Source organism: Daktulosphaira vitifoliae, unplaced genomic scaffold, assembly GCF_025091365.1.
Source record: "Daktulosphaira vitifoliae isolate Bord-2020 unplaced genomic scaffold, ASM2509136v1 Scaffold_5, whole genome shotgun sequence".
NCBI classification, from domain to species: domain Eukaryota; kingdom Metazoa; phylum Arthropoda; class Insecta; order Hemiptera; family Phylloxeridae; genus Daktulosphaira; species Daktulosphaira vitifoliae.
Window position 1 is genome coordinate 19,616,396 of NW_026099576.1, and position 26,102 is coordinate 19,642,497.

Consider the following 26,102-nt stretch of genomic DNA (forward strand, 5'->3'; position numbering starts at 1 on the left):
ATGGTTTCTATTATCCGTTGTGACGAACGTTTTTTAATGTTTTGAACGGTCGTCCGTTCGATGTTTCATACGTTCCGAACGTGTTCACGGACAACGTTCGCCATATAAATCTATATAAAATAAAATCTGAACGTATACGTTCGTGAACGGACGATTGAAAAATAGACCCCCTGGTATCTCCTATTGTTTCCATACTGTGTTCATAAGTTTGTGAAGCTGATTCAGCAAACCTTAGCCTCCCTTTTTTAGGAACTTAGATACTATTTCATCATCTCCCGGTTCTTTTCTATTTTTTAGCATATCTAGTCCTCTCTTTACTTCTTCTTTTATTGGTTTTTCCAGTAGCTGTTCTACGGTACTGTATTCAAGTGCGGTAATGTTTTCATTTGGTTGGCTTATTTTTCTTTATAGATCAGGGAACATCATGCATGTTATAAAAATATGTATCGGACGATCACAGGTTCTGGAGGATGGGTGGTAGTAGAGACATGATAATTATATGTTAAATTAAAAATAATTAAATTATCTACATCCGTACATAAGCGATTTTTTATAAAAAAAAGTTATAGTTTTTTAAAATTTACATTTTTTTTAAACTGTCATAACTTTGTTTAAAATTTGTTTATTCGATACTCAAAAGTATACTTAAATGTCTAATTTTTGTTTTGTTAAGTTGAAGCTAAAATTAAAAAGTAAATACAATCTAATCCAAAAAGACATTATAAAGTACAAATAAAATAAAGATTATTTTTAAGTGTTCGTATTTTTACTCAATTATTCAAGTAGTGTCGAATTTAGAAAAATTTACGAAGTATCAAATTATTAGAATATGTAATTTTATATTCAAAAACGTGTATAACTATTCGTTTTCATTAAGTTTGAGCTATTAAAAAGAAGTCTAAACTTTAAAAAAATGCACGTAGTTTCTATATGTTTATTTCAATTTTATTGAGCTTGAAAACATATTTTTATTAGTTGGTGAACCATCATTATAGCTTATAAAACCAAGCTTGTTTATTTCATACCTTCGTTGGTTTGTTATGGGCTATACTTCTTAACAACTCTTTCTAATTATCACAAAATATTACACATTCTTAATGACAAAGGTTATAGTTTACTTTTTCTTTGTTTTTGACTCACAAAAATATTTTTCTCTATATTACAATTTAAAAAAACTTGAATAATAAAAAAAAAATAAAAAGGTTATCTCAACTAAAAAATTCAAACAGTGTTAATCATGTTGGGTGTAACGGTATAACCTCTTAACCATCCCCTCTATTTGCGCCACTTTATTAAACATTATGAGTATTTAATATTCTAAAAATATGTTCCAATCGTATTTTAATGTAATCAAAAACTATTTAAAATACAAAAAATTTATTTGAATACTTTAACAAGATTGTTTTATAAATACTATTAACAATATTTTAAAATCAACTTATGGAAATGCTTTATCAAATATTAAATATTATAGAGCTTTTATTTTTAGAAAAAATATATAAATTTAGATTTTACATATATTTGAAATTAATAAATACATTTTGTTTTACATTATGCTTACACTTAAAAATATAAAACTAAAAACTTATTAACAATAAAAGTAGTAAAAATAAAATTTTGATAAAATATAAATCAAGTGTTAATGTAATAAAATAAAAATAGTAGTTTTTAATAACATCTCTTTTAAATTGAATATAGTGAAAGGAATGTAAAAAATACTTGTACAACACTAAAGGCCATATTCTTAGTCAGCTTTTATGAATAAGCTTATAAAGAAATGGATTTATAAAAAAATTACTAAGGATATAACAATGATCATTCAATTATAATAAATACTTAAAAATTATATCACAGAAGTTACTTTTAATCTTAAATTTTATTATTGAAAATATTTTGAACAGTATCATCATCACCTCCATTGATGTAAAGTTTTCGTTTAAGTTTTTCACATATTTCTTTTTCTAATTCACTTAGAGTTTATTCAAGTTAAAGAAGAACGTACAAGATGAAAAAAATGATATTTAATACTATATAGCTAATTAAATGTATCAACTAATATTAAAAATACATTTTTTTTATACTGGCAAGTATCAATACAAATTAAAAGTTATAAAAAGGATATTATCAATACTTATTTTATTTTGACGACAGATTAATATTAATAATGCAGCCCTGTAAATATATCCACTATTTGATAATATTTTCAATACATTATTGAACTTCTTTAATGATAACAGCACTAATACTGCGCCTTCCTGAAATATCATAGGTTTTACTTAAATTTTTAATAGCATTATGCCTATCTTATCAAATGTATAAATTGATATAACTAAACAATCTTATTAAGAATTAAACAATTTTTAATGTAACATACACAATTTTATTTTAACTTTACACTAAATTATAGCAATATTTGGGGTTTGAATTACTATATTTTATATATTCAGTAATAATGCAACCAAAACTCATTCATTAGTCTAACAAACTATTGAATTGATATACTTTAGAATCATTAATATTTAATATTTAACAATTTTTAAAATATGTTTTATTATAAAATTACTATTTTGATATATTCCAAAAATAGATAAAAGGCAATATTACATCTATTTACTGTATGCGGCAAAGGCTACTTTTGTGATCAGTCCCTCAATTGTTAAAAAATACCTATAATAGTGTTGGCCAAATTTTTATTTAAACATTTTTAATAATATAAATACTTGATTGACCTTCCATTAATAAAAAAATAATTTTTCTTTTATTATGATATAAAAACAATTGTTACTAAAATACATATTTGTAAAGTAAAAGTATTTTTGGAGCATTATATTTTTAATAGCATTCCCCACTACTTTTTTAGTAGGAAACTGTTTTTTTGCTATTAGCATTACTTTCCTAGGGTGGCTTATAATACAGTTTAGAAACTACTGATCTATTTTATTTATATTTAAAAACTATCAAATATTGGTCTAAATTTATGAATATTATATCACCTGCTGAGAACAATACATCTAATTCAAAAATGATAAAAGATATCCTAAGTGTTATTTAATAGGTTAATTTTATTGAGTATGATTTATTGCTAGTTGAACTAGTGTTCACTAGAATAAAATTGTTATAAATAATTGTTTTGGAGATACGAACTACAGCATAAAAATTAAAAATCAAGGTGTATTTAAATACTTACATGATCTCTATTAGTCAATAAATGATCTGCCCAACTGTGAAGTACAGTATCACAATCATCATTTGATAATGAGCACTTGGCTAACCATACTGCTAGTTCCCATTGATTATAAGATATAAGATATCGACATGCTTGAGATCCTTTACCAATCATACACAAAAGCTGAATACCTAATTTATATAATGTGGTACATTATAAATTAATATGATTTTAAATTTTACAATAATAAAAATACTCAGTAGCACATTTGTTTAGAGGAGGAACATAATATTTTCAACACTTTATTTTGTGGATATATTAAATTACTTCTTACAATTTAAAATATATCAAACATATTTTCCCTTTATATCTAACATAATAGGAAAATAATTAACAATACTACATAAAATACACATTAAATTTTTCAAATGAAACTAAATATTTAGAGGGTTTTTGATTATTTTATTTAAATATGAATAAAATATTATCTTGAATTATTTTCATTACCTTCATCAATCCTATTGTCAGCAATTAAATTAGTTGCAACTAATTTTATAGTACTTTGATTACTATTTGAATCTACCGATGCAATTAAGCATGCCCTAAATTATAATGAAATAAATAATAAGTTATTTACTATCTTCTATAGTTGAGTAATAATTTAAAATTATATATTTTTTAAGTACTTATTGAAAAATAACTTTACTTACTTTAATGCATCTGTATAATAATTAGGATCATTTACATTAGTGGCTAAAAGTAAATTTAAGGCTTTAGTTTTTTCACCAAGTAACATAAATTTATCTACAACACGGCGCATATGCATATAATCTCCTCTTTTCCATTCATGCAATAAAACTCTTTCTAATTGCATTTTCTGAAACAAAAAAATCATTGCCAACCATAAAAAAAAAAAAACATAACTTTTTTTACTTTATAAGTCATGCAGTCACAAACAATGTCATAGCATGAATCTAACGGTGAAACTATACTGGTTACGGAATCTTGGTTTAAATTAACATAATATGATGCAACAGTCCAAAATTGTACTTCATTTTTTAATCCTAGAAATTGACATACAACTACAGCTCTATCAATTAACTTATTACAAAGTTTCATTTCATTCCATGGAATAAAAAGACAAGCATTTTTTATTACTATGAAAGAAAAAATAGTTTATTATGAAAAATATAAAAATTATTTTTGAACAATAAAAAACTTACAAGATAACTCATAGTTATTAAATCCCAGTTCACTATTAAAGTCTTTTGTACCATTAACTGTAAGCCAAAACTGAAACATTCTACAAAGATCACGATCTAAAACTACAGGTGAACCTTGTAATTCTAAAGCAAAACATTTTAATTATAATAAATTTCACATAAATTACAAATTGTATTTTGACAAAATCAATCATGTAAATGAGTCACAAACTGAACATGAGTAGTGGTTTATATTAAAACCAATTAAAACACTAATAAGAATTATATTCATGACTAAAGTATTTTGAGCACCTTAGATATTAAATAGTCAGTATTAAGTCTGTTATGATATTAATAGTTCATATCAAGGAAAATAGAGACAAATTGTGATAGTAGCAAAAACTCTTAAAGAATAATAAATGCAAGCAGAAAAAGATGAAGACTATTTACTTGATTTTATACATAAAATATTTAAATCGTTATGAGAAGTTCTTATTTTTTATTTATTTATGTGGTTTTTATAACCCAAATAATTTAATATCTTAAGATATTATTAAATATTTTAAAACTTTACTCTTACCATCAAATTTATAACTGTAAATTGAAGAAAAGGATTTAGTTAACTTCAGATCAAACACCCGAATAGATTGATCATTAAATAGAATAACTGGATGTTCAGAACTAGCCCAATCAGCATCAATTATTTGTAATTTTTTATCAACTTTCAGAGTTGAGATAGATTCAATTGATTGTGGAGACTTAAAAATAGGTTAATAAGCTCAAAAATTATACCTGTTTTTATTTTTTATTTCAATACTTACCCCAAAAACATTTAAAATATCAATACCATCAGAAGACAAACATAAGAATCTAAAGTTTCCTGCCCCAGGAGCAAATTTCAATTTAACAATATCAATACGATTAATATGATGTTTTTGTTTATCAGTAGGATTACTAAGATCCCATACAAATAAAACTCCATCATTATCTGCTAATAACGCAACATTCAACTTGCTTGTCAAATATACATTTGGTTTCAGGACTATCTAAATAAAAAAAAAATTAATAATCATTTATTTTTATCAATATACATTTACAAAATAAAAATAAAATTTGCAACTAGACAGAGCTACATAGATGGACTACTCTTTATTACTAATTGCAGTGGCGCGACTACTAGAGGTGCTAAGGGGTGTACTTCAGCATCCTCAGGCTCTAATATATTCCCTGAATTTTAATGCCTATAGTTTTAAACCATGTATTTTTAATAATAAAAAATGTATTATTAATTTTTTTTCTTATCTTGCATTACGTTTAAGCTATACTACTATAGCAACAAACAAAATTGTTATTTTGAGTATACTGAGACATCTTAAGCGACTGATCAACCACTATCATTAGCTTGGTTATAGAGCCATCTATAAACTGCTATCATTAATACTGGTATTATACATCATATCATTATAGAGTCATATATGTTAGTGTATTGGATTAGTGGGTGTAGGGGACTTTGCCCTCAACGATTTTGTGGGCATTACATAATTTTATCACCACTACATATTTTTCTAGTTGCGCCACTGACTATATGCATTATTTGAAACTATTGAATATAAGACACTGTTGCAAAAAGTGCAAGGAGTATATGGCTACCTCTGCATCAATATTTACATTATTGATATATATCCATAATTCAAAGTTAATCCAGCATTGATTGCAATAAAATATCTTTAAAAAAGAAAAAAATATATACAATATGATAATTTTATTTTTTTTTAATACTCAATAGCTAGTTATAAAGCAAGAAAATTAAAAAAAAAGTTTGATTATATATATAAGATGAATATTAATAACATGAATAAAAGTTGAGATTAAAGTCTTCTTTTTAGCAAACTTACTCCAGGTTCAATCATTGTTCCAGGTTTTAGAAAACTATTGGTGTCAATTAAAAATGCATAAAGATTACCAACAATATCTGAAACTAATAAACTTTCTGGAAATTTCGATCCAATTTCATTTTCTGAACAATAAATTCAAATAATATAGCCACATAAATGCAAAAATTACAAAATAATTCAGCAAAAATTTACCTTCAATAATAGGAGTAGTTAAACTACTTTTCTTTCCTTTTTGCATATGACATTGAACCCATTCCTTAAATTTTTTTTTTTTAATAAATGCTTTAAATAATTCAAAAAATGTTCATAAAATATTTAAGAAAAAAGAATAATTAAAATTTATGGTATTCTTTAGTGTATTTAACTGATTGGTATTATATAATTCAGGTTGGAATAAAGCCATGTAAAATATTTTAGATTAAATCTAAAATATTTAGATATGAGGATATGAGGACAGTTGATGTGAACGTAGATGATGTAGGGGATTGTGTCAAGTGGAAATTTAGGATAAGGGTGGATGACCTACTTGGTAGTTAGGATTAAGGCGAGAAAGAAGAAGAAGAAGATTAAAAAAAAATATTAAAATAAATAATGACCAATAATAAATATTTTAATTTAAACATCAAGCCTAGAAAAAACTGTTCACACTAAATATTTCAATACTTTTTTTTTAGATAAAATATGAAAGATAATCCTTAAGAATTAAATGCTTAATACCATGCAAACTGCAGGAGGAAACCTTTTTGACATTTTACTTAACATTGACATTGATTTCAAATCCCAAATTTCAATAGGTTCATCTTTTATACCTATAATAAAATACTGTCTGAAAGTTATAGAAATACAATTAATTTTTGTATTTATTAAATAAAAGATAAATATCATCAACTTTTACTTTAATGGTGAAACTTTTATAAATAAAATTGGCGGTTCATCTGATTTGGTTATTCTTATGGGAGTAGATAGTCCACATTGAATATCAGTTACTATAACCTGACTCTTAGTATTTGAAGTATATGAATAAAATGACCATGAAAATAAATAATCATGACATATCCATTCAATACCCCTAAAAAATATTAAAGTGTATGAAAATAAAAGTAATAAAATAATTTCATTTGTAAAATTTTATTTATATTATAATAAGAATTAAAAAACATTTTACTATTACAGAGTGCGTCAGTCAAACAAATGATTTTGAAATTGCAGTCAAAAATGAATTAACACTAAACAAAATCTATTTATACCATTGTAATCTATATAAAAAATGATTTATTTTAAATTTATAATTTTTTGAAAACGATGTTGCTATGATGACATTCTTCTCTTACTAGAATCCCAGCACATTTTATGAGAAATTCAGACAACCTTTTGATAAATTTATTTTTTAAGTGTACTAAGTGTAGCTGGTCAGTGCTCATTGATTTTGTCATTAAGATAGCCCAAAAAATATAATCATAAGCTGTCAGATCAAGAAAAATGGTATTGCTCCATTCTTGACCTGAATAAACTTCATTTAGTAGGATATGGCTCATATCCTGTTTTGCTGGGATAAAGTTTCATTATACAGAAATAGTTAAGAAAATAAAAATGTGCTTAATATTTAGGAATATTACTCAGCATTAATAGTGACAGCTTCTCCACATTCATTATCGGTTCATTAAAAAAAAAAAGAAAAGAGGACCAATAATATCAAATGAAGAAATGGTATACAAAACTTTAACCTTAAAAGAATGAAGAGGTTGCAAATGATGGTGGTTGATTTCAAAAGTGCAAATTGTATTGTAAAATTCTTTGAACCGTTAATTTGGAAAGTTGAAGTGATAAAATTATAAAAATAATTTGATAAAATAGATTTATGTTTTATACAAAAATATCTAATATAATCAATACAACAAACCTGACTGGATGAGAATGGACATGATACTCTTTCATCATAAGCCCTGTGGCTAAATTAAAAATAGCCAGATTTCCAGAAACAGTACCCACAGCTAAAAGAGGTTTATATTTTGTTCTATTGGTAGAAGTCAGTGGTGGACAATATTTAATGACATTCAATGTAGACTCCAGACTTGGTAAAATACTACGAGGGTATAAACGAACTTTAGGTATTAAACCTTGATTCTGTAATAAATAAATAATTATTAGTAATTAAATGAATACAATTAAAATAAAATTTTAGATACAAACATCATTAAATGAAGGAAATGTATTGCATAAAGCAATTTTATGACCATCATGCCGACCTAGATAAAATGTTGTGTCATTGAATGTTGACATGATTTTCTCCAATTCAAAAATCATTACTTTACCAGTACTTAGTAATACAGCTACAATTTCATATAAGTATTAGTTGAATTACTATCATGGTATAAACTATTGTGTTACTATTTTTATTAGTATATTATTCAGTAGACATATTTACATTTAAAATGTTTTTATAACTTTCAAAGGGTCATATTTATCCATAAAGTAAAGGTATTTTAATGAGAAAGATAGTTAAAAAATAACTAATAACTAAGCTGATTTCTTGGGCAAAAAAATACATATAACAAAGCATTGAACTTATCACAGAGTGATTCAAGTATCACCTTTTTAAATACCCCATCCCACCACTTTTTTATTAATAAATTCAAGTCATACCAAACAAATTAGTGAAAATTAGATAAATAAATATTTTCAAGAAAGGAAAAAACAAAATGGATTTTATTGGAATGGCTCTATTTATATTGTATTTTAACTTATTTTTAAAATACTTCAAGTACTCCAATAAATACAGAATAGTCAACATTGATGTTTTAACAAATTAATAACTTTTGATCAAGCAAATATTGTGCATTACTTTTTTCTAAAATAGTTTTTGAAGTTTGGAACTATGTAAAAGCATATTTTTTCCTATTATGACAAAAATAAATAAAAATAAGTGTTTTATTTTATTAATATTTTTAAATATAAAAATGGTCATTTTTTGATAAAAAATTAAAAATAAGTACTTATTTTGTTACAAGTGTTTAAATACATATTGTAGACATGTAAAAGGGCTGAGCAAGAAATCTCAATTGATCAGTATCTGGATTTGTCATCCAGATTAATACAAATTGAAAAAATAATGCTAACTTGAAAAAACTGGACCTCGGATTGAATTTGTTAATTTGTAAAATAATTATTTTATAACACAAAATTCTTCAATATCCATAATTATTTAATGTTAAATTTATTTCATATAATAAAAATAGTTTTGATGGATTTAATGAGCAATCCGTCAAAATTTGGATTCAATCTATAATCCGGACTAAATATTGATGAAAAATGTGCAGTTTGTACTGGTGTATGCGCACTCCACCCATATTACATACCTTTTCTATGTATAAAAATACTAGCAACTAAATAAGTACTTATCCTAAGGTTATTATCAAACCATCAAATTTTATTTGTGTAAAAAACAATTTGTAATAAATGGTAACATACAATCTCTTTGAAAAGTTATTAATTAATAATACACTAATAAGATATAATTTACACTTTAATTACTAATAACTAACACACCGCAATGTTTTTCAGTAATTGGGCAAACAACAAATCCGAGTACTTTTGAATTTTTCGCTTGCCTAATAATTTCACTTTGTGCTTTATGTTCATACCATAAATATGTATCAGTCGAAGATTCTATGAAAAATAAAAAACAATAATCATAATTAATGATTTTAAGATAGCTTACCATTTCCAGATACAGCTATTGGAGAAGCATCCATGGGTGAATTTAAATAATTAGCGATAGGTTTACGCCTAAGTTTTACTGATAAACTGCCAGATTCTTGAAGGCAAAACACAACATCACGCTGTCGGCATGAGTAAATCTAAAAATAATTTTGCATCAATTTTTTTTTTACAGCAAAGAAGCATTCATAAAATATCATATATAAAATTTAATTAACCTGTATAAAAGGAGAAAGACATCGATCAATACTAATTACACCAACAGTCATACTAATATCTAAGTCTAGAATTATTATATCATGCTGATACATAAGAAGAATATGATTTCGTAAAGCTTTATGATATGTAAACTGTATACATTCATAAGCTGTTAAAGTAGAATCAACCCTAAAAACAAAAAGAGAATACACTTTTACTTATCAATATTTTTAGTTTACTTACTTTTGTTGAGATTCACCAAGTACTAATCCTTTCATCAATCTTTTAAACCTAGTTCTAGGACGTGAAGATTCTTCAGTTACAATACTACTTTCGCTTGTAGCACTGTTAGAAATATAAAGTTTTCTCCCATTTCCATTAAGAGTAGTTCTTCTATCAAAGTTGTCAAAAAGTAATATACATTCTGAACATAAAACTAGAATAAAAAATAATATAATTTTACAGAAATCATAATTTCTTTAAGCAACATATAACTAACTTACATGCAATTTTGTGTTGATGAAATGGATCAAAAGCAAAGTCATTAATTGTCTCAACAAAAGTTTTCTTCCATAGTCTGGTACCTTTACGGACATCAAATACAGAAAATGTGAAAGGAGAGTGAAGAATAGCTAACAATAAATCATTATGTGGTGATGATGGTAACCATCCTAATCCTACAAAATAAAATTAACATAATTTAAACAACCTTTTTTTAAACAAACAAAATATTATAACCTTACCAATAACAGGTTTTGCTTGTTCTGAGTCTATCCATGTAATGAGTCGTCCTCGACATACATCCCATAAAGCAATATCACCAGAAAAATCAGCAGAAACGAGTTCTGATGATGCTCCTGAATCACTGTCAAATGGAACCCATAAAAGCTAAAAATAAACAGTGTAGTTGACAAATTTTAGTTATTAACAACTTTTCTTTAAAATTTACTTTTTTTACTGCTGATTTGTGGTAGGTAAAACACTGAACTGGAATAACTTTATTAGAATCAATCACTACTACAAGGTTATGTGCTCCATAAGCTAAAAGTCCATTTTCAGACCTTAAATAAGCAATTTATTTTATATAGTACTTCTGTATAAAATATTTTATTTCTGTTATTAAAACTTTTTAAACAATTTAGAACAGAAAGTTATGTTAACTCATAATACTAGAAATTATTTTTTTATTTTTTTCATCAAATACAAAAAATTTAAGTAAAAACTGTATAATTAATGATGCTTAATAAAAATAAATATATTAAAATATTTTATGATATATTATATAATAATTAACTAGAAAATTTAACTTTTACTCATTTTTTTGGAATTAATAGTAATTTAAATTAATTAAATAATGAAACAGTAATTACCAATCAGCCGCTCCTTTATTCATAATATTGCACTGGTTAGAAAATGTCCTAGGTGCAATCAAATGTAATCGAGCAGACTGTTCACTTTCTATAGATAAACGTTTTTCCATTTTTAATTGAAAATTTAGTAAAACAAATTACAAACTAATATAACAACAAATTAAGTGTAATAATACAATTTTATAAATGTAAATTATATAAAGTTGTAATATAAATACAACTTTATACTTAAATAATATTCATATAGAATTTTACGAACTCATAATTGATTTTCACACAATTTGTTATTTACATTAACATATCAAAAATTTAAACAACTCATATTATTACTACTACATTATCTTATCTTCGTTGTCTTTTAATCACAGGTAAGATAGATTTATATTTTTTGTGGTTTAATCATAGATTGAAGAGAGATTAGGTTTTATCAATTTTTTTTATTGTTATCATATTATGATAAAAAGCTGGTAGAAACCAAATTTCAGTTGCCAACTCATCTGATGTCACATTATATCGGAACTAATGTACTTTAACTTCAGGTTTTAACCTCAAATAGTGACGTCATGTTACCGGCTTGCCACCGATTAGAATGTAAGCGTTCAATTTATTCAATACGTGTTCAAGCCGATACTACTAGATAAACAGTAATAGAATCTACAATTACACTAATAAATTACAATTGTTGACACGTTAATAATATTTGAATTATTATTATAATTATGGGTCACCATCGATAATAACAAATATATTTGAAAGAATATACACGGATACTTTTACGTGATAAAAACGATCCATGCTAGTTTTTAGTTTTAATCTAATGTTACAATGAAAACGTTACTGACTAACCCAGCCGGATGGAAAAGCCTTATTACATTTGCTGTTCTCTTCTTAGCATGGGTATCTGGTTTTTCTGCTCGATTATTTGCTGTCATAAGATTTGAAAGTATTATACATGAATTTGACCCATGGTAAGTATTCTCAATAAACTATGTAGACAACATTAAAAAATTATTTTTTATCAGGTTCAACTATCGAGCTACAGCTTATATGGTACAACATGGATTTTACAATTTCTTAAATTGGTTTGATGAAAGAGCATGGTATCCTCTGGGTAGAATAGTTGGTGGGACAGTTTATCCTGGTCTTATGGTAACATCAGGAGCCATACATTATGTTTTACATGCATTAAATATTCCTGTTCATATTCGAGACATCTGTGTATTTCTGGCTCCAATATTCAGGTATAAATATTTTTTTTATAGTGAAAAAATATTATTTTGTATCATAGCATATGTTATTACATATATTCTATATAATCAATAATTTTATAATAATATTTTTATTAATTAATAAAAATACAGTCATTTTTTTGTGTCTATATCTAATATCTTAAAAAAGATATTTTTTAGCATTGTTTAAATATATATACAAATACATAAGTAGTATTAATACCTTATTTTAATTTTTTAAATTATTGACAAATAAATTAAAAAAAAAAAAATGAAATTGTAAAATATTATTTTAATAGTTATTAAATTAGATTATGTATTAAATAAATTTTAATTTGCATCAATCTATAAAAAAATGATTTTAGTATAGAAAATCTATTATAACTATAGTTAAACTTTAAATTTAACAGCAAAAAAAAAAAAACCACTACAGTCAAGACCCAGCATTGTAGACATCCCAATATAGGTTAATATCTGACAATAGTTAACATAACTATTATAAAATTCTTTGGTATGATTGTGCATAATGAAATACAAGTAAAAAAAAAATTAGTAAATTTTAATAGAAATTTTTTATTTTAATGATCAATAACTAATAGCAAATAAGTCATCGGGATGCTTTTCTATTTTTAATCTTAAAGTTCATTTAAAAAAATAATTTTTTTTCTATGAAAACCAATTTTATTTAATAAATATTTTTTAAGACAATGTATTTTATTATCTCTATTAGTAATTATTATTTATTATGATCATACTAAAAATTTCCTTGGATGTTTTGTTTTAAAATTTTTTTTTATTTAGTGGTATGACAGCAATATCTACTTATTTCTTAACAAAGGAATTATGGTCTCCTGGTGCTGGTTTGTTTGCATGTTGTTTTATTGCAATTGTGCCTGGTTATATAAGTCGATCTGTAGCTGGTAGTTATGATAATGAAGGTATTGCTATTTTTGCTCTTCAATTTACTTATTATCTTTGGGTAAGTTTCATATACTTTTCAAATATTTCATGATATATGTATTTATCATTTTTATTTCAGGTAAAATCTATAAAAACTGGATCTGTATTTTGGTCAGTATTAACAGCTTTATCTTATTTCTACATGGTAAGTTTTTTAATTATTGAATGAATTCACATTACTTTAATATAATGATGTAATTTTTAGGTATCAGCATGGGGAGGATATGTATTCATTATAAATTTGATTCCCCTTCATGTATTCTTATTATTGATCATGGGACGCTATTCATATCGTTTGTTTACTAGCTATACTGTCTTCTACATATTAGGATTGGTATTAAGCATGCAAATACCATTTGTTGGTTTTCAGCCGATTAGAACTAGTGAACATATGGCTGCATCTGGAGTATTTGCGTTAGTCATGGCAGCTGGTGCATTTAATTACATACAAACTCGTATTACTAAGGCTGAATTTAAATTTATTTTCATATTTGCAACGTTAGTAGTTTCTGCTTTAGTCTTATTGACAGTAGTTGCTTTAACCTGGGCTGGAGTTATTGCTCCTTGGAGTGGGAGGTATAAATTTTTATACTGTATTAAAGTTCTATCATGATTAATTAAATTTTTTATTACTTTTGAAGATTTTATTCTTTATGGGATACTACTTACGCTAAAATACATATACCAATTATAGCATCTGTCTCTGAACATCAACCAACAACATGGTTTAGCTTTTTCTTTGATCTTCATATACTTGTTTGTATATTCCCAGCTGGTCTGTGGTATTGTATTCAGGAGTATAATGATGAAAGACTCTTTGGTATTTAAATAATAATATTTATTAAAATTTTATAAATATATATATTAATGTTTATTTTCCTGTTTAGTGGTCCTGTATGCTTTAAGTGCTGTTTATTTTGCTGGTGTAATGGTTAGATTGATGTTAACATTAACTCCAGCTGTATGTATTCTTAGTGGAATAGCTTTTTCCAAAATTTTTGAAAATTATTTAAAGGAAGATAATATTATAGTAAATACAAATATAAAAAATGATGAACGAATGACAATAAAAGAAAAAACCCCTTCAAAATCATCACAAGTATAATGCAAAAAAAACAATTGGGTACTTTAATTTTATCATAAAATACTTTATAGTCTTCTAGTTCTGGATCTGGAAAAAGTAAAAAAAATAAACCAGCAATCATATCTTCATCAAATAGTGATAATGATAATAGTGAAGGTGTTGGATCTAATATTAGAAGTCTTGTGACAATTTCTATGTTACTTGTTCTCATGATGTTTGTTGTTCATTGTACTTGGGTTACAAGCAATGCTTACTCTAGTCCGAGTATTGTATTGGCGTCTTTCAGTAATGATGGGTAACAAAATAAAATTTAGATTTTTTCCTTGTAATTTTTATAAAAATAACTATAATCTAAAAATTAATATATTAATATTATTAATATATTAATATATTTATCTATTTAATTTAAATAGATCCAGGCAAATATTAGATGATTTTCGTGAAGCATATTATTGGCTTTCACAAAATACCGATAATGATGCTCGTGTTATGTCTTGGTGGGATTATGGCTATCAAATAGCAGGCATGGCTAATCGAACAACCTTGGTAGATAATAATACTTGGAATAATAGTCATATAGCTTTAGTTGGTAAAGCTATGTCATCGACAGAACCAAAAGCATATGAAATTATGACATCTCTTGATGTAGATTATGTCCTTGTCATTTTTGGTGGTGTTATTGGATATTCAGGGGATGATATTAATAAATTTTTATGGATGGTTAGAATAGCTGAAGGAGAGCATCCCAAAGATATTAGGGTAATATTTTTTTTACCTACATTTAATACTATTCTAGTTGTAAATTTTTATTATATTACTATAACAAATATGTCATTTTAGTAATACTTAGCACTGAAATTTAGCATAAATAAAGTATTAAAGTATAGGAAAGTTATAATTTTTTTTTTTAACTTTTATACCAGAATTTTTCAAATTACTAATTAAAAAATTATTTAATTAATTAAGTAATACTCAGGGTTTGAAAAAAACTTATTAATTAAAATTTTGCAGGAATCTGATTATTTTACTGAACGAGGAGAATTTAGAATTGATAGTCAAGGCTCGCCAACTTTGCTCAATTGCTTAATGTACAAACTTAGCTACTATAGATTTGGAGACTTAAAAGTGATTTTTAATTAATTAATTATAAGTACTTAATTAATAAAGCCTATATTAACTAAACAAATAAATAGCTTGATTTCAGAACTCCAGCTGGGTTTGACCGTACACGAAATGCTATAATTGGAAATCAAAACTTTGATCTTACTTATTTAGAAGAAGCTTACACTACTGAACATTGGCTTGTACGAATATACAGGGTAAAAAAACCAGATGAGTTTAACAGGCCACGTATACCAGTTTCTGAAAGAAAGATAAGGTATCCTGGCGCATCAAATATTTCAAAAAAAGTAAATAGTTATGAAAAAAAAAAATTTTAATTTTTACTAATAATATACAAATTTACAGTCAGCACGTAAGAAAAAAGGAATTATTCAGGGCAAACCTGTTGTAGTTAAAGGAAAAAAACCAAAAACTACAAACACTTACACTAATTGATGTCAAAATAATTTATCAATATCAACCATATTACATGAACACATTGCTTACAAAATAATATAATTTATTATAATGCTGTTATTTTGGTTTTTTTCTCACAAAATAATAATATTTAACTTGTATATATGTGATTACAATAGAAGTTCAATATTAGTCATAAAAATTTTCTATTTCAAAATTATGCACATAAAATATTACTGTGTGATAATGGTTGTCATGTGATACATATGTTTATGTATGTTGTTTTACCTTATTTGTTTTTTTATTTAAATATATGTCGTTCGACTTTTATTTTAATCATGGCCGTTATTGAACACAATAAATAAAACATATATACTTATTATAATTTTTTTTTCACTGTTAATGTTTTGTAACTTTGTAAAAACTAAATAATAAAAAGAAATAAATATTGTAATATTAAATAATGATTTTATTTTAATTTAATTTATCCTAAAATAAGCTATGATGTCTACATGTTGATAAAAAGTAATTTTCATTTATCACCAAAAATGAAAAAAATTGAATACTAATATGTTTTATTTTATCATTTATATAATTATTATAAAAAAAAAATATTTGTCTAATGTATGTTATTTTCTTTTTAAAAAATATATTTACTATAAGTTAATTGAATACAATAAACCATTATGACATATCAATATTAAGTTATTTTTAGTTAATTTAAAGCAATACATTTTTGTAGCACATGCCAAAAAAATGAAAAAAAAACGACTTAGAATTATAAAACATTTTATATATATAGAAAGTATAATATTTACAAAGGAATTAATGTTTAAAAAACTTATAGTCAGTAGGGTGCTTAAATTTCATGTTCAAGTCCATCTCCTTCTGTAATTAATGCTCTTTCTAGTATTACTCTACCTTCTTTATAACGTTGATTTTCTTCCATAGCAAACTCGTAAATCCATCCAAGTTTTGTGTCACAATTTTTACATGATACATCTCTTACTATATGACGACCAGTTAACATGACCCTATCTTGAACATCACTAAGATAACATATAATTATAAAAATTACAAGACAATTTAAATATAAACATTTAACTAATTTTTTTACATTTTGAGGGAGAAATGAGAAATTTTTTTATGTATTTACCCTCTACAAAACCCTAATTACGCCCTGTAGTTTTCAATATGCTTGTAGGTACTCCGAGTAAATTTATGTTTTAAATAAACAAATATTATAATATTAAACTAAATTTTAGACATTCTATTCATACCATAAAAACAAAATTTCTTTTATAGATAAAAGAAAAAACACATCATAGTAAAATTAATACCTTCTCAGCTTCGCATCGAAGCTAAAATACCTGTAGTTAAGATTGACAACTTTGTTGAACAAAAAAGCACGCCCAGTTGCACCTGTAAACCTTGTACTGATCAATTCATCACGATTAGTCAGATTGATGTCACAAGCAGCACATGCATACAGCCTATCACCACCAACATGATCAAGAAATATACGACCCATTTTAATTTTAGTATAATTTAAGAATATTAAACGAAATTATTTATTAAAAACCAAAAAAAAATTGAATTAGTTTTTGTTTTTTTTTTCATGAAATTATGCTTTCGATTTTTTAGAATGATGGTCTTGTTATTATTTCAGCTAAAATTTGCAGAATTATTCATAATTTAAAATTTGAATATATATTCCAAGTATTATCAAAATAATATATAGACATTTTAATAGTAATTACTATGATTACGACTTTTTATTATTTTTATTATCAGTTAATATCACTAACTCATATCACAGCTATTTAAGTTATACCTTGGTTATTTGATATATTTTCCATAATCATTATGTAATAATGGTGTTTTCTGTCATCACTCAGTAGCAGCTGATAATCTTTAGTTCAAATATGTAACCACAAACGAGTTTATAGTAAACACAACTAGGGTTTTTAATATTTTTATCAAATAACTGTATACAAACAATATCTACTCTAAGGCCTTACCACTCGCACACGTTAAATCGTTAGTTCCATTACATATGAAAAGACCGCGTTGTTCGGCCGCTGCACGGTTTAGCAGCTTTCAATAATTGTTGCTACCACCCAAAAAACATCGATTTATACTTTTATTAAGATAACGGTAAATATCCTCATTTCGTCTTATTTATTAACTAATTTATTTGTTAAAGAACTACCTTGGTATTTTGAGTATTCTATTTTTTAAAAAGAGTTATATACTGGAATACGACGGTTTACTTCAATTTCTGACCTAAAATGGCATCACCACTACATAATGGAAAAATCCATAGATTGGAATTGATTAAAATCGTTCAACTCGATTTAAACCAAGAAAATGACACAAATAATGCTATTGAATATTCGCCAGCACACATCACAACAATAATCACTTGTAGTACTGCTGAGAGTGGTGTAGTTTCTCAAGGAATACAATTTAAATTGCTAGGTTTGTAATATTTTATATTACATAATTACTGTATTCTTGAACTTATTTTTATGTTAATCACTTATAGTTTCAGAGTTATTAAATTTATAAATACATTTTTTATAGATAGTCACAGTAAAATAATTGCTGAGTTTACACCAGATTATTCAGTAGATTATTGTAAAATAGCCAGAGATAAATATGCAGTACAAATAAGTGATCACACTTATACTTTACAATTTAAAACTCATAATGGTAATTTTTTTTTAATTTATAAAATTTACTAACATTTTTATAACCTCATATTTGTTTTATTAGATTTATTTGAATTTACTGCATCACTAGCTCGTGCTAAAAAAGGTAATCATATATCTGTGTTCTCAAACCGTACAGATGAAGCTTCAGCTACTCAATATTTTCAAGTAATCTATTAAAATTTTTTTAAATTTTAATTTATTTTAATATGTAATGCATTAGTTTTATGGATACTTGTCCCAACAACAAAATATGTTACAAGATTATATACGAACAAGCACATATCAAAAAGCTGTACTTGTCAACACTATAGATTTTGCTGATAAAGTAGTTTTAGATGTTGGTGCTGGATCTGGAATTTTATCATTTTTTTCTATACAAGCTGGTGCTAAAAAAGTGTATGCTGTTGAAGCTAGTTCAATGGCACAACATGCTCAGGTATGTATTCTTTGAGAAAATATTTAAATTAATTGACATATATTGTATATTTTATTCAATTAGTCTTTAGTAAATGCCAACAATTTAGATGATAAAATAGTTGTTATTCCTGGTAAAATTGAAGAAATTGAATTACCTGAAGAAGTAGATGTTATTATATCAGAACCAATGGGCTATATGTTATACAATGAACGGATGCTTGAAACTTATCTACATGCAAAAAAATGGCTTAAACCAGGAGGTTAGTGTTAAATTAGTACACTTGTATTTTCTAGCAACTTTTGTCTACATTTATTTTGTTATATAATTTAAAGCATACTAATTTTAACTAATCCTTTATAATTTTGGTAACAATATGACTTTTAGAAAACAAATTTTAGTATAAACACCAAGGCTGGCCAAGTTACTAAGTTTTAATAGTTAACTCAGTTAAGTTACCTGATACTTCAAAAATAATAATAACTTTTTAACTTAAGTTAGCTAGTAGATATTTATGATGTCTATTTAAAAGATAATTTTTTTTTTTTGAAAAAAAATATAAAATTTCAATAATCTACCATAAAAACTACAAGGAAATCTATTTCTAAAATTTTATATAGTATTACTCAGTAACACTCATATACTATATAATTCTGTTATTGCTATTAAAAAAATAGATAGTTATCTTAAGTCCAAAAGCTCCAAGAGAAACAAAACATATATTTTTTAATCTATTTTCAATAAAAAATAATAATTCTATTTCAGTATGTTACTAAATAGTTTTATCAATTACATTTATTGAACACTAACTTAAATTATTTAAAAAAAAAACCAAAATTACTAAATGAAGGATGTAGTTAATTTTACTAAATAAGTTAGTAATCAAAACAAAGTTAATTTAACTTAATTTGTAACATTTTAATGTGTTAGTATCTGGTCTTGATAAGACTACACTTTTTACTGTGCGCATGCATGTTATTTAATTTATTATTAGTAAAATTCTTGTTACTTTTGTTTATATAGGTAAAATGTATCCAAGTAAAGGTGATTTACACATAGCACCATTTACAGATGATGCATTATTTATGGAACAAACGAATAAAGCAAGTTTCTGGTATGATCTTAGGCTTTAATATAATATACAGGTGTCTCAGTTCTAAGTGACATCATTTGTAACTTTTAATTCAATTATCCATAAGTTAAAAATTTTCTTAGAAGTATTTAAAGCATATTTCTTTAATTATTTATAACTAATAAGAAAAAAAAGTTTTAATTTAAATTTTTTTGAAACTTTTAAACTATTTTCTTGTCAAAAATGTTGATGGGGCGATTATAATTTTAGGATAAGTACATATCAAGGTTTAATCATTTAGAAAAGTGATGTTCCTTTTCTTGAATACTAGCAGGTTCTGGGTCCCTACTAGTATTGCCATTATATATTAGTATTTTACCATGTTCTACGGTGTCACTATATATATATATATTAGTGATGATTACAATTGATGTATAGATCAACTGAAAAATTGAAAGTTAAATTTGACCCTAAAAATTAGGGGTTGTAACATCACTAACATTTATATATACAAATAAATGTAGTAGGCTTTGTAATGAATCTTAAAATATAGTTTTTTTACCATTCTAATCAAAATTCATTACTATGATAACTGAAATTAGTTTGTTTTCTAAACAAATATTTTATTTTTCTCTGTGCACTTACTACTGTGATCAAATTAAAAGGTGAATTTTCAAAATTTTCATTTATTCTTTCAAATCTATTTCATTCCCTTCTGCTGCAATACACTTATGCCAATAAGTCATCAAAGTACTTGGTAAAATCCTCCTTTTAGAAAAGCCTTCATAGCCATCTGCGATTTGGCTTTTATTTCCTTAATTAAGTTATGACTGTGAGCAGTCTCTAGAGTTTGCTAAATCAGGTGGATAAGCAGATTGTGGAACAGTATTTATTGAATTTTTGGCGAAATTCTAGCAAATACCAATACCTTGTGAGATAATAGCACACTATCTTAATGAAAAAATCAAAAATTGTTTATTAACTCTGGCCTATTTTTATGAACAGCTTCATGCAAACAAAGCATAACACTTAAATAATATTCCTTTTGGCACAATAATTGCTTGTTTAATCAGTTATTTTTTGGGAGTGTAAGCAAAGATCCAAGTCTTATCTCCAGTTATGATTGCGTTATATCCCGATAGCTAGAAAGCATTGTTTCACCGATGCTAACATTACAATCTTTTTCAAAAAATTTAGTGTTTTTGCAACCATTTAAGAATTGACTCTTCTTAAGCCCAATTCATCATTTAAAACTGCCTGCATTAATCCAAATTATATGCCAAACTATCAGTGATGTCTAACAGTCTATCAATGATTTTCAAATACCATTTATTTCATTTCATATTCATCAGTTGATGTTTTTGAACAATTTATAACCCATTTTTCGCAACACTCTCTTGGCAGGCCTTGAACTTATTGTACCACTTGTAAACATTCTGTAAAGACTGATCTCCAAAGGCTATCTGTAGCATCGTCAATGTTTCTACAGCCAAAATTTCATTTTTCAAACAAAATTTAATGCAACTTTGTTCAATATATTCAAATATAGTAAAAATCACAGAATTCATTTTTAGTACCTCACAAAACGAAGTATTTCTCAAACATTAGCGTATATTGACATGAAATTTATCACAAATATTACTAATAGTTCTGCCAACTTACAGAAAAAAATGTTTACCAATTTTAAAACCTTGGAAATATAAATTAAAAATTCACTTTTCAATTTAATGACAGTAGTATTTATTATTTTCAAAATTTAATTATTTTAAAATAATGGTAAAATTATATATTTTGAGGGTGCAATTTTATTAAATTAATGAATAAAAAATTGTGAATTGTTACAAAAATTAATTAATTTTTTCTATTTTATTTAGGGTTCAAACATGTTTTCATGGTGTAGACCTGAGTTCACTCCGTGATGTGGCAATGCGAGAATATTTTCGTCAACCCATAGTTGATACTTTTGATATAAGAATTTGCTTAGCAAAATCAGTTAAACATAGTTTAGACTTTCTAACTGCTGATGAACAACAATTACACAAAATAGATATACCTCTTGAGTTTTACATACTTGAATCAGGAACTGTTCATGGGCTTGCTTTTTGGTTTGATGTTGCATTTCAGGGTTCAAACCAAACTCTTTGGTTATCAACTTCTCCTACTGAGTCATTAACCCATTGGTATCAAGTAAGGTGTCTTTTGGAAAAACCTGTACTTGTCAAAGTTGGACAAGTATTGACTGGAAGTGTTTCTCTTCAAGCTAATGTTAGGTTAGTATTTTATTTTTAATTTCTTTAAGCTGTTATATTTATTTGAACTAAATTATAAATGTAATTTCTATAGACAAAGTTATGATGTTTTGATGACTTTAATGATTGATGGTTTGCCACATACAAGTTCTTCAAATAATTTAGATCTTAAAAATCCATACTTTAGATATACTGGTCAACCCCCTCAACCACCACCTGGTGTTAACACAATTTCTCCAAGTGAGAGTTATTGGGCTAATATTGAACTTCAAAGTACAACATCTGGTATGAATATTAAAAAAATAAAATGTATGGCAATAAATAAATTAGATAATATTTAAAAAATTAAATAATTTAGCTCTAGTCAATGGTATTCCATTGAATGGGTATGCCACTGATATTGCTATGGATATATCACCAGCACCAGCAGTTGTGGGCAATAATGGAAATCTTATTAGCTTAGGTAACACAATTTCAAATTTTTTATAAATAAAATTTATAAAGAATAATTAATTATTCATATAATTACTTTTACTGCAACAGTATGTATCTTCAAAATTCATAAAATGAGACATCAATAATGATGGGTGTTGTGAGGTCGAAATCACTAAATAGAAGTCCTATAAAACATATGTATTCATGAAAATGAAAAATTGGTATTTTATTAGTCTTGATTTATGTACGTCTAAGAAGTTTAAAAATATGTTTTTAATTGTAAACAAATTCTTAGAAGATTAATTAAATTATGTTATTAAAATTATTAAAACATGTAAAAAAATATATATATTTGACTAATAATGCCTATATAAATGAATTTATATTCAAAAAATTTTAAAATTAATTCCACTGAAAAAATTAGCTCTGCATATTAAAAATTAGCTTCTTTATTTTTAGAAAAAATTTACTATCCCTTATATTTTATTCTAATTTTACCATGATAGTTTTATATTTAATGAAAAATAAATTATTAAGAAGAAAGTCATATTTTCTTATTATCCACGTTTTTTTTTTTTATGAAAATATAATTAAATAATGTTATGTAGTTTTTATATTGCAGGATGATTCATCTATACCAATCCACTCACTTATTTACAAATTCAAAGGGTGTCAACTTTATTTTTTTCTTTTAAACAACATTAAATAGCTTATAAAATAGAAAACTATCAAATTGAAAAAAATTCCTGATCCAACTTGTAAAATAGTATTTTGAAAGTCATTTAAAAAATATATTGATGTGAGGTAGGAAGTATAACTATTTCAAGTTATTAACATTATATCTAGACGAATAAAGGCTGAGAAATGTCAATATATACATTTGAAAGTTATTTATAGTTATTTAAAATTAAAATTAGAGATAATTAACTGTAGAAAATAGTAAGTTGAAAGTTTTTATACAAAAATTTCTAACTTTTCAGAAATTTCTCAAAAATTTTCCATGTATTTAGTTTTGGGAAATTTTACTATACTAATAATAATATAATTAAACATTAAATAAACATTTTATGCTATAAAAATAAAATTTCCATTTTATTAAAACGTGTATAATTAAAATTTGTTTTTTGATCATCCTGAAAGCCTGCAAAACTGGGGCATGTACTGTTGCAGTATTAGCAAAAATATATATAGCACTAGACTTTAAAATAAAATTATCCCAATACTAAATTTTTTTTTTTAGTTACAGTACCTCAACCTAATATACATCCTGGATCAATAAGTAGTACTGGACGGCAACGTGTTAGCACAGCTACCTCTACTGCAGGAGCACAACTAATAGGAGGAGGAATATCACCTACTTTGTACCAAGTATATTAACTTTGAGAACTATATACTATTTCTCCCTTATAACTAATTAATTTACAAATATTTTTCAGACTCAAAATCAACAGTTATTATTAGGAGCAGCTACAGTTCCTGCAGCAGCTGGAGGTTCTCTAACTGCATCAATGGGTAATTTCCCTGTGAATAATACTCTAATGATTGGAGATTATGTAACACCAAATGCTGCTGCAACAAATGTGTTAAATATATCATATCGATGATGTTTTAGCCTATTTGATTATTCAAACATGTATATTATAATTAAATACATAAGATTCCAACTAGCAATTTTCTTATCAAGAATGTTCCCTTTTGTAATTTAATTAGAATTTTATAATAAGTTATATGACGTCATAAAAAACTAGTTTTTTTATATTTTATATTGTATTAAATTCTATAGATTACAATGTATATCAGGTTTTATAACTACAAGAACTATGTATTTTGAAAAACATTCTATATTATATCAGAAACAATTATGTAAACAGAGAATTGTTCTAAAAAGTTAAAAACATCCTCTTAGTATTGCATTTTGACAGTACTAAGTTGGTTTTTATTAGTTAAATTATTATTCACATAATAATTTTAGTTTTATGGTTTGGTAGAACTAATTAAATATTAGTTAAATTAGTAAGTTAAATGTCAGTATACTAATGTTTAAAAATTAAACATTGTCAAAAAAAAAGTAGCCTGTTTTTAGTTCAGACTTGTAAATTAATTTTATTAAATAAATAAATGAAATTTATTATTTACCATCATATACAATAAAATTATGTAAGAATCATTTAAAGTTGTAGGATAGTATTGTAAAGTGTATATTACTTTTTTAATTATTGTACTTTTTTAAAAATATGATTAAAAAATTTTAAAATTGATTTTAGTTTTTAATATTTTTGTTAAACTTTTTATAAAAAAAAAAAATGTTAAATACGGTTTAATTTATAAATTTTGTACACAAAGAACATTACTACTCAATTTAAGAACTTAATGCAACAACAATAAATTCACTTTAAGCATTTTTTAAGAAAAGCAACATACTGAAAATATTTTATAGTTGAAAAATTTCTTTAAAATTAAAATATCTATATATAATTTTTTTTTGTAAAAATATATATTAATTTTAAGTAGTTCAAAACAATAGCATATTAAGAAATTTTGTTTGGAAATCTAGACAGCTTTAAGAATATATAGTTGTAATAGCACCACCTTTCTACTACTTCTCTACTATAACTTAATATTCATGAAAACCCATTAACCCCACCCATAAATATGCCACCAGATTCAAATAATTTGGTTAGCTATGACAACAAGTCGCATTATCCATTTCATTTTTTAAATACTAAATTAAAAGTCTTATAACAATTATGCAATTAATAAATATAATTTAAAATAATGTTGTCTTGGATTAAAGGGGAACCTGGACCCACGAAAAATAGGGAACTACAAAGGAAAAACGTTCGACGACCCCAAGTAATTGGGATTAAGGCGAGGA

At 25.2% G+C, this 26,102-nt stretch overlaps 4 protein-coding genes across 9 annotated transcripts; 2 read left to right on the plus strand and 2 right to left on the minus strand.

Annotated features, from left to right (window-relative positions):
- Positions 1-1,612: 1,612 nt before the first annotated feature.
- On the minus strand, positions 1,613-11,918 carry LOC126908672 (WD repeat-containing protein 11-like). 4 transcript variants are annotated; one of them, XM_050690953.1, is made up of 24 exons: positions 11,808-11,918; positions 11,549-11,636; positions 11,128-11,239; positions 10,922-11,066; positions 10,682-10,855; positions 10,422-10,614; positions 10,199-10,367; positions 9,982-10,120; positions 9,810-9,929; positions 8,454-8,593; positions 8,164-8,387; positions 7,159-7,332; positions 6,981-7,089; positions 6,456-6,519; positions 6,264-6,385; positions 5,190-5,414; positions 4,949-5,126; positions 4,390-4,512; positions 4,100-4,323; positions 3,877-4,043; positions 3,674-3,768; positions 3,188-3,357; positions 2,123-2,255; positions 1,613-1,970 (listed from the first exon to the last, which is right to left on the minus strand). In XM_050690953.1, the coding sequence occupies exons 1-24, from the start codon at positions 11,809-11,811 to the stop codon at positions 1,870-1,872; spliced, it is 3,393 nt and encodes a 1,130-aa protein (XP_050546910.1). In that variant the 5' UTR covers positions 11,812-11,918; the 3' UTR covers positions 1,613-1,869. The 4 variants fall into 4 exon arrangements, with proteins under 4 accessions (XP_050546910.1, XP_050546909.1, XP_050546912.1 ...); XM_050690952.1 differs by lacking the exon at positions 11,808-11,918 and having other exon boundaries at positions 1,614-1,970; positions 11,549-11,782; XM_050690955.1 differs by lacking the exon at positions 11,808-11,918 and having other exon boundaries at positions 1,852-1,975; positions 11,549-11,782.
- A 209-nt stretch (positions 11,919-12,127) lies between these two features.
- LOC126908674 (dolichyl-diphosphooligosaccharide--protein glycosyltransferase subunit STT3B) lies at positions 12,128-16,459 on the plus strand. Its single transcript, XM_050690956.1, has 12 exons — positions 12,128-12,516; positions 12,571-12,789; positions 13,579-13,756; positions 13,817-13,882; positions 13,943-14,313; positions 14,379-14,557; positions 14,625-14,836; positions 14,893-15,116; positions 15,235-15,580; positions 15,833-15,946; positions 16,015-16,230; positions 16,289-16,459. Exons 1-12 carry the CDS (start codon positions 12,374-12,376, stop codon positions 16,376-16,378), a joined length of 2,358 nt encoding a protein of 785 aa, XP_050546913.1. The 5' UTR covers positions 12,128-12,373; the 3' UTR covers positions 16,379-16,459.
- Positions 16,460-17,111: 652 nt separating this feature from the next.
- LOC126908675 (protein yippee-like 5) lies at positions 17,112-18,079 on the minus strand. Of its 2 annotated transcripts, none has more exons than XM_050690958.1 (2): positions 17,680-18,079; positions 17,112-17,388 (listed from the first exon to the last, which is right to left on the minus strand). In XM_050690958.1, exons 1-2 carry the CDS (start codon positions 17,868-17,870, stop codon positions 17,199-17,201), a joined length of 381 nt encoding a protein of 126 aa, XP_050546915.1. In that variant the 5' UTR covers positions 17,871-18,079; the 3' UTR covers positions 17,112-17,198. The 2 variants fall into 2 exon arrangements, with proteins under 2 accessions (XP_050546915.1, XP_050546916.1); XM_050690959.1 differs by having other exon boundaries at positions 17,710-18,061.
- Positions 18,080-18,341: 262 nt separating this feature from the next.
- LOC126906997 (histone-arginine methyltransferase CARMER-like) lies at positions 18,342-25,483 on the plus strand. 2 transcript variants are annotated; one of them, XM_050687974.1, is made up of 12 exons: positions 18,342-18,496; positions 18,585-18,820; positions 18,926-19,054; positions 19,118-19,221; positions 19,277-19,492; positions 19,556-19,733; positions 20,495-20,585; positions 22,418-22,813; positions 22,887-23,077; positions 23,151-23,255; positions 24,468-24,595; positions 24,664-25,483. In XM_050687974.1, the coding sequence occupies exons 2-12, from the start codon at positions 18,631-18,633 to the stop codon at positions 24,829-24,831; spliced, it is 1,896 nt and encodes a 631-aa protein (XP_050543931.1). In that variant the 5' UTR covers positions 18,342-18,496; positions 18,585-18,630; the 3' UTR covers positions 24,832-25,483. The 2 variants fall into 2 exon arrangements, with proteins under 2 accessions (XP_050543931.1, XP_050543932.1); XM_050687975.1 differs by having other exon boundaries at positions 18,348-18,820.
- Positions 25,484-26,102: the final 619 nt, after the last annotated feature.